This window comes from Stegodyphus dumicola, chromosome 1, assembly GCF_044657685.1.
Source record: "Stegodyphus dumicola isolate Sdum_Otavi_A_Nest chromosome 1, ASM4465768v1".
Taxonomy (NCBI): Eukaryota; Metazoa; Arthropoda; class Arachnida; order Araneae; family Eresidae; genus Stegodyphus; species Stegodyphus dumicola.
In genome coordinates, this window is record NC_140768.1 from 194,485,085 (window position 1) to 194,504,096 (window position 19,012).

At 31.9% G+C, this 19,012-nt stretch overlaps 1 protein-coding gene across 8 annotated transcripts in view; it reads right to left on the reverse strand.

Moving 5' to 3' along the window:
* Window positions 1-1,891, reverse strand: part of LOC118198053 (uncharacterized) — a 204,531-nt gene extending 202,640 nt beyond the window's left edge. For 3 of the 8 annotated variants that reach the window (XM_085824486.1, XM_085824481.1, XM_085824452.1), the window contains exon 1: window positions 1,285-1,436. In XM_085824486.1, coding sequence (XP_085680612.1) covers window positions 1,285-1,344 — 60 coding nt within the window. In that variant the 5' untranslated portion in view covers window positions 1,345-1,436. Of the gene's footprint in view, window positions 1-1,203; window positions 1,439-1,523; window positions 1,549-1,750 lie in introns of those variants that run through there. The other 5 variants (XM_085824477.1, XM_085824460.1, XM_085824479.1 and 2 more) reach the window with 5 other exon arrangements.
* Between the last annotated feature and the right edge of the window lie 17,121 nt (window positions 1,892-19,012).

The following is a 19,012-nucleotide window of genomic DNA, read 5'->3' on the forward strand; positions in this document are numbered from 1 at the left end:
CAAAAAAAAATACATAATCTCAATTAAATACATTTTAAACCAAGAAATAAAATAACATGAAAAAGGAAAAACATGTTATACATTTAAACACTACCAAAAGCAAATATTCACTTACCATGATTTTCCAGTTTGCTTCGTACACCCAGAGCCACGTAAAAATCAAAATATCAATCATACTCAAATGACTTTTTTCAAACCAGATACTCTTTCTGATCTGAACGCTTCGCATAGTGACCATCTGAATCTTTCTTCCTACAAACCCATTCAAATCCATCTAAACGGTTTTTACGTTCGACTAAACGCATATCCTTCCTACATACAGGACACTTATAATGGCTACTAAGTAAACCTTCATTTACACACCAGTCAATTAAAGCTCTTTTCCCCTTTCGCTCCAAATCATACAGAAACTTCAAATTAATCTTACTACATATCGGCCATTCTAACGTCTAAAGAATCAAACCAACGCACACCACAAAAACGCTTACAAAACATCCCATGATTCAAAATTTTGCAGAATCATGCATCCGATTACGTCACAACAGGGTTTCCATAACATTCAACTACTCAGGCTACCATAAATGAAACAACAATTTCGCCATAATACAAGGGGTACCTTAAAGTCTACTCTACCCCTGATTACTTATAACTGCCAATACAGTAAACGAATAAGATCAGACATCATACCATTGTATAAGGCAAGTATAAAATTAAGATAGTTGTAATAAATATTTAAGAAAATTTTACTTAAGTGATGAGATTCTAAATACACAACAAAATGACTAGTAAGCATTTAATCTAAATGATAAATGAATTCTACTTCATCATATTTATTTATCTATAAAATTAAAATGTTTAAGAACTAACACACATTTTGATATTAAGTAATACATGGCAATGCTGAAAGTTGACTCTTAAGTGCATTCATTCTTAATAAATTTGTAACAATCAAATAAAATGGCTGAGAATATGTACTTTATTTATTATTTTATAAATTACCCTCCTCGATTTAGCTGTATGCAATTTTGAATTACAACGGATATGCGATTTTTTAAATAGATAAAAAGGCATTTGTAACTGCATCTGCTTAAGAACATGATCATAAGCATATATAGCAAAAGTAAATATAACCACTATATAAAATAAGTATAAAACATTAAACTACAATATTTAAACAGAAATATTAAACTTAAAAACACATACCCAAAATACAATTTACATTTAACGTCGACAAACGGCGCCAATTTACAGACACATACGCCACCTACAAAACAGACTTTTTACCTTTGCAACGTCTTCTTCTGCTGCAAATTTTTCAAAAATGATTTTAACTACCTTTTTCATCCGATTCTATTTTCTGAAGAAAAACTGCAGTCTCATTTCATTATTACTTGACATATTAAAAATTCGTTACAACTTTCTATAAGTTTAGCAGCAAATACGTTTGGTTATTTTCAGGATTTCAGAAAGGTCGTTACATCGTCTACGCACATAGCCTCTAAATAAACTTAAATAATACTTACACTAATTAAAAAGATTAGATTTTTATTTAGAAGGATTCATGTTGTATATTTTCACTAAAGAAAGCTCTGATTTGCCATCTGGTGGCAAATAGGTGGAAACATTAAAAACTGGTATTTACATTTGACAATGCTACGTAGTTTGTGAAGCGCGTTTTGATCGAAAAGAAATTAAATGTTTATTTTTTATTGTTATGGGCATTATGTATAACTTAGAAAGAAATACAGACCACACGCTTTGTTGTGTACCTCAGCGTAAATCATGAGCTTGCAAGGAACCTGAGTTATGCTTCTATCGCATTCTTGGTTCGAAAATATCGAACAAGATAGCAAAACGAAGAACGGAGTGGAGCGTATTTCGAATTGGAAAGAAAGTTGGACGTTATATGAACGTGCGGGATAAGGTTCGGAGAACAGACTTGGTTGCGCCAACTTGGCTTTTTTAAGGATATGGGCGACATTTTGTTATGCCAACGGAAGTAAATATCATGTGGGGAAATGGTGCTAAGGAGAAAAGGAAAATACATGGGGAAAAACGGGATTAAGATGTGTTTATATTTGTTTGGCATCTGATTCCTAATTTTGTTATGTTGCTAAATTAGCATTAAAAGTCAAGTAATGTGCATCTATTGCGAAAATGCAGGGCAATTACTTTTCGATCCGATTTTATACATGTATTAATATATCACATTCCTGCTCATATGATCTACTCTGAGGTGACAAAAGTCATGGGATAGCAATATGCAAATATAACACATGGCAGTAGCATCGCATACAAAATTTAGATAAGGTTCCGAGAACAGCCTTGGTTGCGCCAACTTGGCTCCTTTGATATGGGTGACATTTCATTATGCTAACGGAAGTAAATATCATGTGGGGAATAGGTGCTAAGGAGAAAAGGAAAATACATGGGGTAAAACGGGTGCTAATTTTGTTCTGTTATGTTGCTAAATTAGCATTAAAAGTCGAGTAATGTGTGTCTATTACGAAAACGCATTGCAATTACTTTTCGATCCGATTTTATATATGTATTAATATATCACATTTCTGCTCATATAATCTACATATGTATCAGATAACTAGCTCCTTTTGACACTTATTTCTGGATGTGTATTATTTTATAACTTTTTCTGCTTTGAAAACCCAAGTTTTGAAACATTATGTGTATGCTTGTGAAAATATTATTTCAGATATTCTCGTATAACTAACTATACTATAATCTCATATTAACCAGTTCTGTAAAATCCTAGTATACGGTGCAGCCATGGCGCGATTTTGAAAATTATCACCAACACCAAAAATGACCCAAAGAACGTCTGTGTATATACTATACACTATTTACTATCACTATATACATAGTATATACTGTGTATAACTATATATATTCTTTGAACGACCCGTTTACTAATCGTATATGTCCCGTTTTTACTGCTCATCATCAAGTCGCCAAATTCCGTGTGCACCGGATACGATAGAAATATGCTTCTATTATTTACTTTAAAAATGCTGTATTTGATAGCCTTCCACATAGTAGCCATTCTAGAATTAGCTCTCTATAGTAATATAATGTTAATTGTCTTATGCATTATTTTGTCTAAGTATTCATTTTCATAAAGAATATATAATCAATGTAGAGAATGCGAGTTCAATATATTTTAAAGACAGAGGTAATAAATAAAAAATAAAAGGGAGACTACACATGCAACCAGATAAAAGTGACCATATTCTAAAGAAGTTAACAAACTCAAAATGATGTGAAAGTATAGCCTATGCCACAAAATTCACTTAAGTAATTCCATTATTTCTGAGTGGTAAAGCAGAACATATATATCTGAGTGCATTTTTTATATCTAAAATAAAATCTGTTATTAGTTGCTGATGAAAAAGTAAGAAAACAATTTTTATGAATAGAAATTTATGTAGCTGAGTATTGATAGTCTGATACTTCATCGACACTGAAATAGCAATTTATATATTGTATGAAAGTGAAAACAAAGTGTTGTTTTTTGAAAACTTCAAAAATCTGAATAATTTTCAGAACATATTCTTAAAACAAATTAAAAATATACTCTTTCTTAGAAGTTATTTTTTTATAATTATATGCCATATACTTTATGTACAGATCAAGCATGGCCAAACTGAGACTTGGAATTCATAATTTACTCACGTAATAAGCAACTCACATTGTTTTGCTTTTGAAACAGAATTTGTGTGTCTTTTTAATAATTACTAATTTAATTTTTTTCAAATCACGTGTGTATAATAATTTCAAACTATGCCATATTTGCTAATCTCTGATAAGTAAAAACAACTTAGTTGTTATGTGATGCAGTAGGGAGGTTTGATTCCTATATTGATCCTGAAGTGGGCTGAAGGCCCACGCAATAGCAAACAACTAACTATACTTTTCCATAAGCCCAATAGTTTGACAGCTTACAGTCTCATTCCCCTCTTTTTTTTATGCTTTTTACCATTACCATGAGGAGATTGTATAGATTAAGAGTGGAGTAAAAATCCATAGTTTTCAAATTACTGCTCTATTTTTACATTATTGTAAACTGCAGTATGTTTCTTCTTTTATTTTCAGTTTACTGCTATTAAAATCTGTTTTTAATTATAACCGAAAAAGAAAAATTGAAAATTTGAAGGAAAAGCTTTATTTATTAGCTATAAAAAGTAAAGTATAGAAAAGTTTACAATTCATACATCCAAGGAATTTGCTTTCTCGGATACTGAGCAAAAGCAGTAACAGTTATTTTGGTACTGTTCTATTATCAAGAGCCTGGATTCAGAAATGTATGAATGTGTGTTGGTATGTATGTGCTTATATGTGTATTTGTATGCACACATATATTTGTACTTATGCATATAATGAACATATACATGCATACATAAACCCATACATACATTTCTGAACTCGATCCCGATAACAGAACAGTACCGCTATTTCTTTATTCGTGTAAGTAAGCATTATTGTTGAAATAAGAAACCCATGGCAATTTACTTAAAATATTTCTTTTTTATTGAAAAGCTTTGCTAATTTTGAAACATGATAAACACCTAATTGTGTTTTTTGAATAGTTCTGAATTGTAACATGCAGTTCTTACTGACATGATGTCTGATGACTTTGAAACAGAATTAGCTAATACAGGAATATAACTGTCTATGCAAATATTCTTAAATCTTTGTGAAACTTGTCCAGTCTTTATAAACCAACATGTACAAAAGATCATTAAACACCAACAGGTGGTTTCTGGAATCGGTTGCATAGTATGATTTTTACTGTTTTCAACTTTTCTTAATTTTTAGTATCTACTCAACATTTTGTGAACTTATAAGTTCTGTGCAATAAAACATTTGTTAATTTATTTTTCTTTTTAGTCAAACTAAAGTTGTAACCTGGAAAATGATAGTACAGTGCACAGGTTTTGAGAACATAAATGTTACAGTAGCATGACTAATCTGAGAATACAAAGGAAATACAGTACTTTATTGCCTTCCCTTTCACAAAAAACACAAAAATACTTCCTACGTACACATTTTAGATGAATATTTATGATGGTAATGTGTTTTTGAATGAAGATTAAAAGGATATTACTTTTATTCATCAATTATAAAAGTATCTGAAAGCCATGGCTTTAATTATAATAAATACTATAACATAGATGTATTAAAAATAATAAAACAACCTATTCTGCCCTATGCATCTCTTTCGCCATTGCTAGAAAATCCAGTACTTTTCTGTTTCGCCGGCACAAATCTCATTAAGCAGACTTTGTTGGTGACAACATGCAGTATACACATAAAAAAAATGTTAATTCTAAGAATTTTTTTTTATTATTTTGAAGGCATAAACATTTTAATTTGTTTTAAAATTTTGTAAAAAGCCAATAAATAAAGACAATAGATTTGTAAAAAGACATTAATATAAGAATTTACTATGATTTCATGGTTCAAAATCCTGATTCGCCGGTTCGTATCACGTGACCCCAAGTGATCTCATCTCACATAAACTACGCTACTAAAATCTAATTCTCTCAGTAATTATCTACATTAATTTCAAGTTAAATCTTAATTTGGAATACAAGAATTACTTCAATTCGTACGAATAGCTTACTCAGAAATTATGTAAAACCGTAGTGCTTTACTTCGCTAATGCATTCTCATTAGAATTGATGAATTTAACACTTGATTTTGCCTTTGGATGAGCAGTGTAATTGCGTTCTAATTGACTTAATTACCATGAATTGTCTTATGGGATAAAATTTAAATATTGTGTAAAAATTCTATATTATTGTATGCCACTATTGAAAGAAACAATCTGATAAGAAGTGGCTGCAACTTGTTTTGAAACTGAGGCGTAAAAGGTTACCAGCGAAGATATTCCGTCTGGCGTCAGTTAAACCATTATTGGCGACTTTATCGTGTGTGCCGGCAAAACGGAAAAGTACCGAAAATCCTTCCCCCCTCTCCAACTCTTGAAAAATGCATATACATTTATTTAGATTCAGACTATGTTTCAACTTGTTTTATAAATTAAACAACAAAAGTGTAGAAAATGTGGTACTTTTTCGTTTCGCCGGCACAAACGATAAAGTCGCCAGTAATGGTACAACTGATGCCAAACGGCATATCTTCGCTGGTAACCTTTTACGCTTCATTTTCAAAACAAGTTGCAAACAAGCATTTCTTATTAGATTGATTGTTTATTTCAATACTGGCATACAATCGCATAGAATGTTTACAAGATAGTTAAATTTTATGCACTAAGACCATTTGCGGTTATTAAGTCAATTAGAATGTAATCACACTGTTCACTCGAAGGCGAAAATATAAAAAAGGCAAAATCAAGGGTTAAATTCACCAATTCTAACGAGAATGCACTAGCGAAGTAAAGCACTGCGGTTTTACATAATTTCTGAGTAAGCTATTCGTACGAATTGAAATAATTCTCGCATTTCAACTTGTATTCCAAATTAAGATTTCACTTGAAATTAATGTACATAATTACTGAAAGAATTTGATTTTTGGAACATAGTTTAGTAGTGATGAGATCACTTCGGGTTACGTGACACGAACCAGGATGTTGAACCATGAAATCATAATCATAGTAAATTCTTATATTAATGTCTATTTACAAATTTATTGTCTTTATTTATCAGCTTTTTACAAAATTTTAAACCATATTAAAATGTTTATGCCTTCAAAATAAAAAATTCATAGAACTAACATATTTTATGTGTATACTGTATGCTGTCACCAACAAAGTTTGCTTGGCGAGATTTGCGCCGGCGAAACGGAAAAGTACCGAAAAGGTTGATAGTTTCAAAACTTGAACAAAAGTAGATTTTGATATTCATGAACTAAAACTAAATACTTAACATATAAATAAAAGGCTGACCATGTTCTTTCCAATGAAGCCTCCTTGTTTGAAAATCCCTGTTGTAGAAGATATATCAAGATAGGAGAGGAAAGAAAATTTTTTAAGAAGTAACATATTTTTCAAATCAAGTTGAATGTTTATCTCACAAAAGCATTCAAGGGATGGCTGCTATGAAATATATGCCTGGCTAAAGGGTTTTTTTCTAAGGATTATTAATATGTATGTATGTTAATTTTTTTGCCACTGGGAACTGAATGTTTTATCAAGTGAAGTATACTATTTTGAAAAATATTTTAGCTAATGGAGATCAATTTCATAAAATATTTAGAAAGTTTCAATTAGGCATTAGCAGTTGTTACCTGTTATATACAGTGATGAAATTATATTACTGGATATTCACTAATGATTATTAACTTGTTTAATTATGAGTACACATTCAGTGTATGCGACATCATAAATACTGGATCACAGTATCACTAATAACAATCATGGTAATACGGTAAATTTTAACTTCTCTTGAAATCAGTAATCTATATTTGTAACATGTAATACATTGTAGCATTTAATGGTGTTAAAATTAACCAGCTCTATTTTCTAAGTATAATGATGTTGGTACTGTTATAAAGGACTCGATTTAAAATTTTGGAGGCCATCCGATGTTTTGAATTTGGCAGATGTGACTAATGCATGTTATTGATAGAAAAAATCTGTCACCTTTTTGAATGTTTTGTTTTTATGGTTTCAGTTTATTATCTACTTATTAAATATAAGCTTACACATTTTTAACACTTTTTTTTTTTTTTTTTTTTTATCTGAAAGAAAGAGAAAATGTGAAGTACTTTAAAATACATACTGAATTTGTGCTAAACTTTTATCAAGTTACAGATATGTGACAGTTTAATGCAGTTAAATTGTTTATCAATTCAACAATGAAGTCTATGAATAAAATATAAAATTTAAAAACTTTTTTTTTCAACTGTGAAAGAAATAATATTGTCTAATGAATCTTCCTTTCATATTTATATATTAAAACCATCTTAATTAATTTTGAATTATTTAAGAAATCATGTTATTTTGCTTTTCATAATTTATTATATAAAAGTTTAAATGAATAAGATGGCAGTTCTTTTTATATTTTACATCTCTATAATTAAATAGTCATCAATTAAAATTTTAAAAAATCCTTAAGTAAGTAGAATATTTTAACAAAAATGGTCAGTTGAAAAAGGGACAGTGATATAGATTTGATTAGTCTTTATTCAAAAATATCACTGCCCTGCAAGAGTACGAGATAAAAATACAAATTTTGACATTTCATACCTACTTCTTGTAGTTTTTCTAAGTAGCCCACCAGTGACCAAGTGAATAAGAAAGCTGAATATTGTTAGACTCGTGTTCAAATCCCAATGAGCAGGCTGACTGCATGAGTGTTTGGATGGCTTTCCATATGAAACATAAATACAAACCAGTTTCCTCTAGAAAGTCCTCCATGAAGATATATGTCTCCTTGAGCAGATATTCTCATGAATTTTGCTTTAATAAATTAATTTGACCTAACCCTAATTATCAGTATACCCCTATAGAGACTGAAATCTCAAGCATACCTGAATTCTGTAGATGTTTGTGTCTTCCATACTACAAGCAAACATCCACCAGTGGCGAAATCCCTAAATATGGATGCTTCAAATCCTTGTAAATGGGCTGGCTGTGAATAAGAGTTTTTGTGGTTTTGGACATGTTTAAGGTAATACAAGCCAGCTCACCTTAAGAAAGTTCCACACAAAAGTACCCTTTTCTGCAGATAACCCTCATGTGCTGTGCAATATAAATAATCTAACCTAATTTAGTAAAAAAATATCTATTAACAACAGTTTTTTCGTATAACTGTATCAGGTTCAGTGTTCCTCCGTACTTGCTCGGGGAACATTAAATGACCTGACTCGGAACAGGGAGCTTACTAAAGCTATGTTCAATAAATGTGGGAAGTAGACAAGATACACAGGAAGGGTATACGAAACCCTTTATTTTTCTCTCTTTACAATGATTTCCGGACTTTGAAATACAGAGACCAACCACTTGTGGTCTGAATGTAAGAATATAAAAATATTAATTAAATTCTAACTAAACTAACTTTGGATTAATAAACAAGTGTCTACTTGAAGATTGGCCATATATTAACAGAAAGGCCGTATGTAGTACAGAGAACTGTTAACACTACGATACGTTTAAAATTATCAAGAGGATTAAACCTCTGGATTTAACTGCAATGGCAAGTGGCCCGCTCCTAATCACTCCTCCCTCTCTCTTGCTTGGCAAAAAGCCACAACTTAAGTACTTGGCGTTTGCAAGACAAATTTGCATAAATAAGTTAAAGCTTTTAATTCTGGCCGGAAGTAGAAAATAAGAAGTGATAGTAAAGATTTAAAATAAAATAAACGTTAGTAAAACTTAAGATCCTTACACTTGTGGCTCAAGTCTATGGTATTAATAAGGAATTATCACCTTTTTTTTTTTTTTTTTTTAGAATTAAAACTATTCTGTCTTTTTTAACTATTGCCTGTATTTGTGTGTGTGTGTGTGTGTGTGTGTCATGGCTTCAGACATAACATGACCATTTTGATTTTGTATTCTATCACATGCAGAACAACAAAGTTCTTTAATATTATCAAAATACATTGAAAACCTTGTGTCATTACGAAACTAAATTTAGTGACAGTTTTCGCACAAATTGAAAAATTTTTGTTATTACCAGGTAGGTTCTTTAAACAATCTCTGAAAACAATACATTGTCACTTGTGAAATGTGGTGTTACATAGTTTACTGCCATATGAATTTTTTTTTTCGGAATTTTGTATAATCTTTGTGTTATATTCTCATATAACAGCATTAGTGCTATGTATTAAACAATTTTTATTGCTTGCATATTGAAATCTTGCTTTCATGTTTGAAATCATACACACTGGAAAGGAATGGAACATAGGGAACACACTGAGATGGCATAAAATCCATAAATGTGATTAACAACTCTATCTGTAATATATACAGCCTACCATGGACTGGTGGGTAACATTGATAGTTAGACAAACTCCAAATTAATGGTGAACAAATTCGCTCCATGGATGCTTCCGTGGTTTTCCCTATATATAACATGAACAGAGGCATTCTTCGTAGAAAGTTATCCATGAAAGAATTTTTTTCCTTCATAGCCCAGTAGGTAAGACAGCTGAGCACTGATAGTTCAGCCCAAGTTCAATTCCCAGGAAACAGATTGGCTGCATGCATGTTTTCATAGATTCTCCCTTGCATAACATGACTACAAGACAGTTTCCGTCAGAGAGCCCTCCTTAACAGCATTATTCCGTCAAGGAATATACACTAGCATACTTTTCCATAACTTAATAAATCCAAATCTCTTTAGGCAGACATTTTGTGTCTGAAATCTGAACTATAGATAGTAAGGTCTTTTCTGCATATATATTTAAAAATACCTCAGAAAATAGAATATTAATTTTTTAATGTTTCTTGTATATTTTTAAGTGTATATTTAGAGATTGATAGATAAAAACTATGTAAATCAAGATTCTAATTAAAATTTGTTTTGCCCTTAACTCATCATTTTAATTTAGGTATTTTCAGTTTCTGTACTAAAAATAGTAACTGCTTATAATAAACATATCTGAACTGCGTCATTCCTCTATGAATCCATGTCAAGTGACTTCCTACATACACATTTCTAGTAATGTTTGTCTACATAATGCTGGTGATGTTTTGTAATTCGAAACTTAACCAACCAATATTATTTTAGAGCGCTATTTATCAATCAGTCAAACAACGTCGAAACTAATTCACTCTGAATTAAGATTTTGTACTGACCACAAAAAAAAACTATATAAATCATTTTGGATTCTCTCCACACCCCCCCGCCCACTGTTCATTTTTTTAATCATTAATTTAATATGAGGACTATTAAGTTTAAAAACACTCTTTAATTTTATGGAAATAAATCTTTTCACATATTCTATCATACAGAAGTTTCATTCATAACATCCCAACTGGAAAAGGCAGTTGTAGGCTAAGTTAATCGGTAAGCACCCGTCCATTCCCGAAAGTACATTGTGTATTGCTGAGACTTGTTAACTGCATCTCACTTTTTAATGGAAGATGGCCCTGCGGGTATTCCGAGGGTTCCCAACTTTTATTCCTGTACTATCAGCTTCTCGAGAGAATTTTGGCTGGCCTTGTATTTTGAGTGCTCACTTAGTTCACGCATGAAGAAAGCATGGATGATTGTAAATTTATAATTGCTTCACATTATAAGCTGACAAAAATCTATGCACATGGTGGCTTATAATGTGAAGATATTATGAGTTTAACAAAAGCTACGCCTTCTTCGGGATTCGAACCCAGACCCTTCACTACGGCATTCAGCGTCATCAACCATTATACCGCCTGGGCAGCCCGATACATACCAACAGCATAGAAACACCGAATTCATACATAACCAAGTGTTTGGATTTTATTCCTTAAAATACACTATAGGTCGAACTAGGGATCTGGTGGCCTTTTTGCATTCACGCACTGCGCACTTAACAGAACTGGACCTGAATATGAGATAGATTCTGATATAAAGATGCAAATATCGACGGTTCAAAAAATTAGATTGTAGTACAGATTCCTAAGAAGATAACAAATACGGTGCTGTTCATTAAAATTTCTATACCAGGAAGCAAAGCAAATAACAGAATCATATTTATCGTATGTATTGTATTTATTAATATAATGAGAGGAAGATATGATTAAATTAACAAGTGGTTTGGTGTTCATAACATGCAGAATTCAAGCTGACACATCTGGCAGCCAGTAACATCTGTAATCCGGTTGGTATGTTCCTAAAACGTACTCGCTGTACCTCCTGCTGTGATAGCTGCTTCGCTGCTATTGGTTAGAAGAATACAGACGTAACATAGAGCTTTCGGCGTCATTTGTTTTGTCACGTGGTAAAGCTTCTCGATCCCGTGTGTTAAGTTAGAATATAGCGCCACCTATTGGATAGGGAGAGAAACTCTCACTTGGCCATCTGGATTCGGCTAAGCAACATGCCAGAGCATGTATTAGATCTGAATAGTTAGTTAGTGTAAATAAATTAGTTAGTTCTTTTGCTATACAGTCCACTTATTAGTTTAGAATCATAGTACATGGTCAGCAGAGCCGGAGAAGTGAACAAAATGCTGGCATTAGATAGAAACAAAACTTCGTTAAAAGGGAAACTAACTAGGTTAGAAAATGTAGTGAAGGAATATGATGATAGTTCGAATAAGAATGAAATTCAAATAAAGTATAGATCGCTTCAAAGCATTCAAATGGATATTAGAAACTTGAGGATTAGATATTTCGAAAGCGTTGATGAAAAAGATGTCACAGACATCGATGAAGAAATCGCCGAAATGGAAGAAAGAACGGAAGTTCTAGAGGTAAGAATTATGGAAATTCTATCATCTATAGCACATTCTGAAAATGAAAATGATTGTAGTAAATTTGATCCTAAAGTACAAATACGTTTGCCAGAATTACCAATTCCTAAGTTTTCTGGTAAATATACCGAATGGAATAATTTTAAGCTTCAATTCGAAAACATCATAGCGAATAACACGTAATTAACAGAAGTTCAGAAACTCTACTATTTAAAGGCTGCATTAACTGATGAAGCAAAAAATCTTGAAACTGTTGATGATACTTTTAATTCTCTATTTAAAGCTCTTCAAGATAGGTATGAAAATAAAAGAATATTAGTTGAGACGCATATAAAGTCAATAATGGATTTACGTACTTTAACATTCGAATCGTCTAAAGGAATAAGATATGTAATAGATAATGTTACTAAAAACGTTAGGGCTTTGAATGTTTTAAAATATGAGAAAAATAATTTATCGGATATTCTGTTATTAAATATCGTACTTCAGAAACTAGATTTCGAAACGCGCAAACAATTTGAACTAAGCATTAATGCTACGGAAGTTCCTACGTTTGATGAATTAATTTCGTTTTTAGAGAAAAGATGTCAGTTATTGGATAACATTAACCGTAGTATTAATAAAATGAAATATCCGTTAGAAAAAAGTTCGAAATCAAAGGCTCTGATGGTTAAAACCGATAGTGTTTCGATTTGTGTTATATGCAAAAATAATAATCATCCATTGCATAAATGTGATTCATTTTTGAAATTAAATCCAAATCAAAGATATGAAATAGTTAAAACCCATAAATTGTGTCTAAACTGTCTCAGTAACGAGCATTTAATCGCAAAATGCAATTCTAAGTTCAGATGTTCGGAATGCTATAAAAAACACCATTCATTAATACATCGCCTGCTCAGAAATGGCGCCATTCAACATAAGTTAGACAAAACAAAAACGGAAGCAACGAGTGACGAAATTATAAACAAGAACGCAGATGTCTCTAATAAAAATCAATCAAGTTGTCTTTTGACACGCAGAAAAAACGTTATTGGCGACTGCAATAATATATATTTTCAATTCCGAAGGAAAAAGAATCCCAGTTCGCGCAATACTTGATAACGGCAGCATGAGTTGTTTCCTGTGTGAAGGAGTTGCTAATTTGTTAAATTTAAAGAAGGAAAGAATTTATGCATCTGTATCCGGAATTAATGAGAACGTTATAAATATTAATTATCAACTAGATGTACAGATTTCGAATAAGGATTTAACATATGTAAGATCAGTTAATTGTTATTTCTAAAATAACCAATGTAACTCCATCAAGGTGTTTAGATGTGCAGTCATTAAATATTCCCATTGATATTGAATTAGCGGATCCGCAATTTGGAACACCTAACAAAATAGATATGTTACTAGGGGCCGAATTGTTCTTTGAGATTTTAAAAGAAGGAAAATTTCAATTAGAAAATCAACCGTTGATATTTCAAGAAACAGTTTTTGGATATATCACGTCTGGTGCATGCAAGAGTGACTCAGAAGTAAATTATTGTGGTTTAGTTCTAAATAGTGAAGAAAGAGTTGAAGAAATTTTGCAAAGATTTTGGGAAGTTGAATCCATTGGAAATATCGAGGATGCTTTGAGTGAAGAAGGAAAATACTGTGAAGAACATTTCAAGCGTACTCACTATAGACAAAATGATGGAAGATACGTAGTTCAGTTACCCATAAGGGAAGGTGTAGAATTAGGAGAATCGAAAACGATGGCTGAGAAAAGATTGCATCAAGTGTGGAATCGACTAGAAAGTGATTCGAATATGAAAACATTATATAAGAATTTTATTAAAGAATATAAGGATCTAAATCACATGGAAGAAGTTCAAGAAATTGAAACATCGACTTGCAATTATCTTAGTCATCATGGAGTTTATCGGCCAGAGAAAGCTTCTACCAAGCTCCGCGTTGTGTTTAATGCATCCGCGGCTACTAGCAATGGACAGTCACTGAACTCAATATTAATGAAAGGGAGAATACCTTAAGAAGATTTATTTTCTATTATTATTAGATTTCGAAAGTACAACTATGCATTAGGAGCTGATGTTCAGAAGATGTACAGACAAATACTTATTGAACCATCTCAACGAAACCTCCAGTTGATCTTGTGGAAGGAATCAGTTGGTAGTCCTGTGCAGACTTACCGTCTAAGGACTGTAACATACGGAACAGCAAGTGCACCATTCCTTGCAACAAGGGTCCTGAAGCAGTTAGCAATGGATGAAGCGACAGACTTTCCTCATGCCTCAAGAGCCATACTGAAGGACTGTTACGTGGACGACATTATTACTGGAGCTAATACGATGCAAGGAGTTGCAGGCACAGTTAACCTGTCTTCTAGAACGTGGTGGAATGCAGTTACACAAATGGTGTTCAAACAAACCAGAATTATTGAAGAATAAAGAAAATGCTACTCAGGATTACTCCTTTCAAGTTACGGATAAGCCTCAGATTACAAAGGCCTTAGGAATGTCATGGAATACGTCTACAGACTGTTTTTCTTACGATCTAAAGGTACCTGACTTTGAAGAAACAGGCACGAAAAGAGATGTCTTATCAACGATAGGTCGCCTGTTTGATCCGTTAGGTTTAATTGGACCTGTTACGACAAAAGCTAAAATATTTCTACAAAAACTTTGGCTTCTAAAATTAAATTGGAATACACCTCTTCCTAAAAATTACTCTGAAGAATGGAAGGCATTTCTGCATAGTCTCAAAATAGTCAACGATTATCGCATCCCTAGATTTGTTCTAACCAATGGATTACAACAAATAGAAATTATAGGATTCTGTGATGCTAGTCAGAAAGCCTATGGTGCTGCAATTTATGTGAAATGTATGTCATCTTCAAATGAATGTTCATCAAGACTTCTGTGCAGCAAGTCTCGTGTGTCACCTCTGAAGTCAATTACCATTCCTCGTTTGGAGCTTTGTGGTGCAGTTCTGTTGGTAAAACTAATGAAAAGAATATTAGAGGCCATTCAGCTACCTATTGTCAAGGTGTATTACTTCACTGATTCGTCAATAGTATTAGCATGGATTAAGAAGGAACCTTATCAACTAAAGACATTTGTTGCTAATAGAGTATCTGTTATTCGAAGCATGACTGCGGTTCATGAGTGGTACCATGTTAACACTCACAATAATCCAGCTGATTTGATATCACGTGGAGCTGAACCTAAAGATCTTCTTCATAATGATTTATGGTGGTATAGACCAACTTTCTTGACTAAGGAGAGGTTTTGACTAATCCTTGTGAATTAATTTCATCTGATATGGAATATGTCAAAGAACTCAAACTTAAGATAATGACTTAGTTAATCTAAATGTGAACTCTAATTCCCTTGTTTTAGATCATATTCTTAACATTAGTAATAACTATATTCGTATTATTCGTGTATTAAGTTTTGTTTGTAGATTTATAGCCATTTGTAAGGGAAAACATTTAATAGGTTCTCTAACTGTTAAAGAATTGGATGACGCTGAGAAAATCATTATCAGGTATGTACAATTACAGCATTTTAGCAAGGATATTCTGTCTTTAAAAAATAAGAATTGTGTTTCTTCCAAAAGTAAGTTAAAATTTTTATGTCCATTTCTAGATAATGATTCTCTTCTGAGAGTAGGAGGCAGACTTGCCAATAGTAATCTTAATTACAACCAAAAGTTTCCTTATGTAACGCCAAAAGATCATGTATTTACTAGATTAATTTTTCAGTATTACCATGTTAAATATTTACATCTTGGTGCTCAAGCACTATTGCATCAGGTTCGTAGTAAATTTTGGGTTATTAATGGTCGAGATATAGCTCGAAAGGTTGTACATGAATGTGTAACATGTTTTAAGGTTAAACCAATTGTATGTGAACAACTTATGGGAAATTTACCTAGTGAGAGAGTTAATCCAGGGTTTGTATTTAATACGTGTGGACTTGACTTTTCTGGTCCATTCCTCATCAAGTATAAAAATCAGAGAAAGGGTAATTATGCAAAAGTGTACGTTGCTATATTCATTTGTTTAGCTACTAAAGCAATACATTTAGAGGTAGTAACTGATTTAACCACAGATTCATTACTTGCTACTATTAAAAGATTTATTGCTAGACGTGGAAAATGTAATACCATAATGTCAGATAACGGTACTAATATGGTTGGTGCAAAATCAGAACTGAAAAAATTACATAGTTTAGTCCTTAAATCTAATTCTGATATAGCAGATTTCTTAACATCTGAAGGTATAAAGTGGAAACTAATTCCACCTAGAGCACCAAATTTCGGTGGTTTATGGGAAGCAGGTATTAAGTCATTTAAATACCATCTTCAGCGTACAATCAGCAGTTATAAATTAACTTTAGAAGAATTTTGGACTGTTGTCACACAGATTGAAGGTATTCTCAATTCTCGTCCAATTTTACCCTTATCAACAGATGCAAATGACTTTGAAGCCGTAACGCCGGGTCATTTCTTAATTGGACGTTCCATTACTTCATATCCTGAACCAGATTTGTCTCATCTTACAGATAATAGACTGTCTAAATGGCAAGTTATTACCAAGTTCATTCAAGTTATTTGGAAACGTTGGCAAACTGATTATTTAAATCATCTACAACAACGCACCAAATGGTTTATTAATAAAGAAAATTTAAAGGCAGGTATGTTAGTTGTGTTAAAGGAAGATAATCTTCCGCCATTTAAATGGTCTTTAGCAAGAATTCTAGAAGTTTTACCTGGTAAAGATAATAAGGCCAGAGTTGTTAAAGTGAAAACATCAAATGGTGTGTATATTCGATGTATTAGTAAAATTTGTTTATTACCTATCCAGGATAATAATGCTTAGTTTACATTATTATGTTCTTATTGAAAATTGTGCTTTACATTAAAATGGAACTGTTTAAAGAATAAGGTCGATTGTAGAATAGTGAATGTTTATGTTTTTAAAATGTTGCATTATTTTATATTATATTCATGATGAAATTATCTATCATCTTTCATATTGTAGTGTAGAATTAGTTTTTCTTGATTGTTAAATTGTATGTATGTTAGTAATTTGTAATTTCAACGGGCGGCGGCATGTTAAGTTAGAATATAGCGCCACCTATTGGATAGGGAGAGAAACTCTCACTTGGCCATCTGGATTCGGCTAAGCAACATGCCAGAGCATGTATTAGATCTGAATAGTTAGTTACTGTAAATAAATTAGTTAGTTCTTTTGCTATACAGTCCACTTATTAGTTTAGAATCATAGTACACCGTGTAATAAAAATCTTTTTATGGCGTGCATCGGTTATGTTTTAATCCTTTAAAAAAATCAGTTAAGAAGTCAGAGGTGATTTTATGTGCAACTGAATTAATTCACATGTATATATTTCTACTTTATGAAATACACACTTGAGAAATACCAGATCATTACAAAGGAAGGAAAATGGGCTATATCCTTATTCTATTTCGCTAATGGAATGTTGGAAAAACAATATTTAACATAGTTTATTAATGTTTTATCGTGATACAACTACATTTTTAAGAACAAGATTACAAAGCTTACAATTATACACCTAAATTTATCTCAGTTTTCACTCTGAGATGGAATCCCAGGGAAAATATTGTTAATGATGGACTAGATTAAAGTAGTGATATAGAGAAAGCACACGTGGGATCTTTTCCTTTACTGAATAACATTTGTCAGTCAATTTACAGCAAAATATACATGCCTACATTGCCTACTGTCCCTTAAATTAAATATAACCTTTGAATCGCTCTTAATATTATTATTCTTTTAAAAGTCACTGTTGTCAGTTAAATCTATCAGATACCTATAGTATGCATAAGGTAGTAAGGAATATACTTTTTACACATATAAACATTGCTTGGATTATCCCAAATTTTCATTTATATTTTAAAATACACAGTGCCATTTCCATTATCTATTTCTACTTAATTACCTTTTTTTTTTTTTTTTTTTTTTCCCCTAAAGATGGGGATGATCTAGAACTGTGACAAATTATTGCATTTTGAATGTATTTTAAATTTACCATTAATATTTTAAACTACATTTTGCACCAATATTTATGTTTGCTCTCCCATTAAGGGAAACATAGAAATAAGTTTTTGTGTTTAAATATAAGTTATTAAATTAAAATTCCTGTGTTTAATTCCATCTTTAACAAGAGCCATAAAATATATGGAATTTACATTCTTACCACAGATGTGGTAAGTCATGAACTCATTGGCAACTTTGAAGAGTATTTGCAAACTTGTTGTTGAGTTAGGAGAGGGATGTTTGCATATCTTTAAATTTATTTCAACGATGCATCCACCACCACCACCTATTGTTTTACATTCTTCTTCAATACAAGACATGCACAATTCTAGGCCTTTTTTTCACCGTTGTTCTCCCTATAAATCATTTTAATAAAAATTTTTTTTAAAAAAAAATCAGAAAATTGCAAAATTTTGGCACCAGAATCCTAAATTGAGAAAGGAAAGAGGGGCATGTGATGCCTTTTATGTTGTATGCATGCAGAAAGCTACATCGGCAAAGATTTTACCAGAGACAACTGAAACTGCAGTATGTGGTCCACCGCAATGCTGAAGTACTGAAATT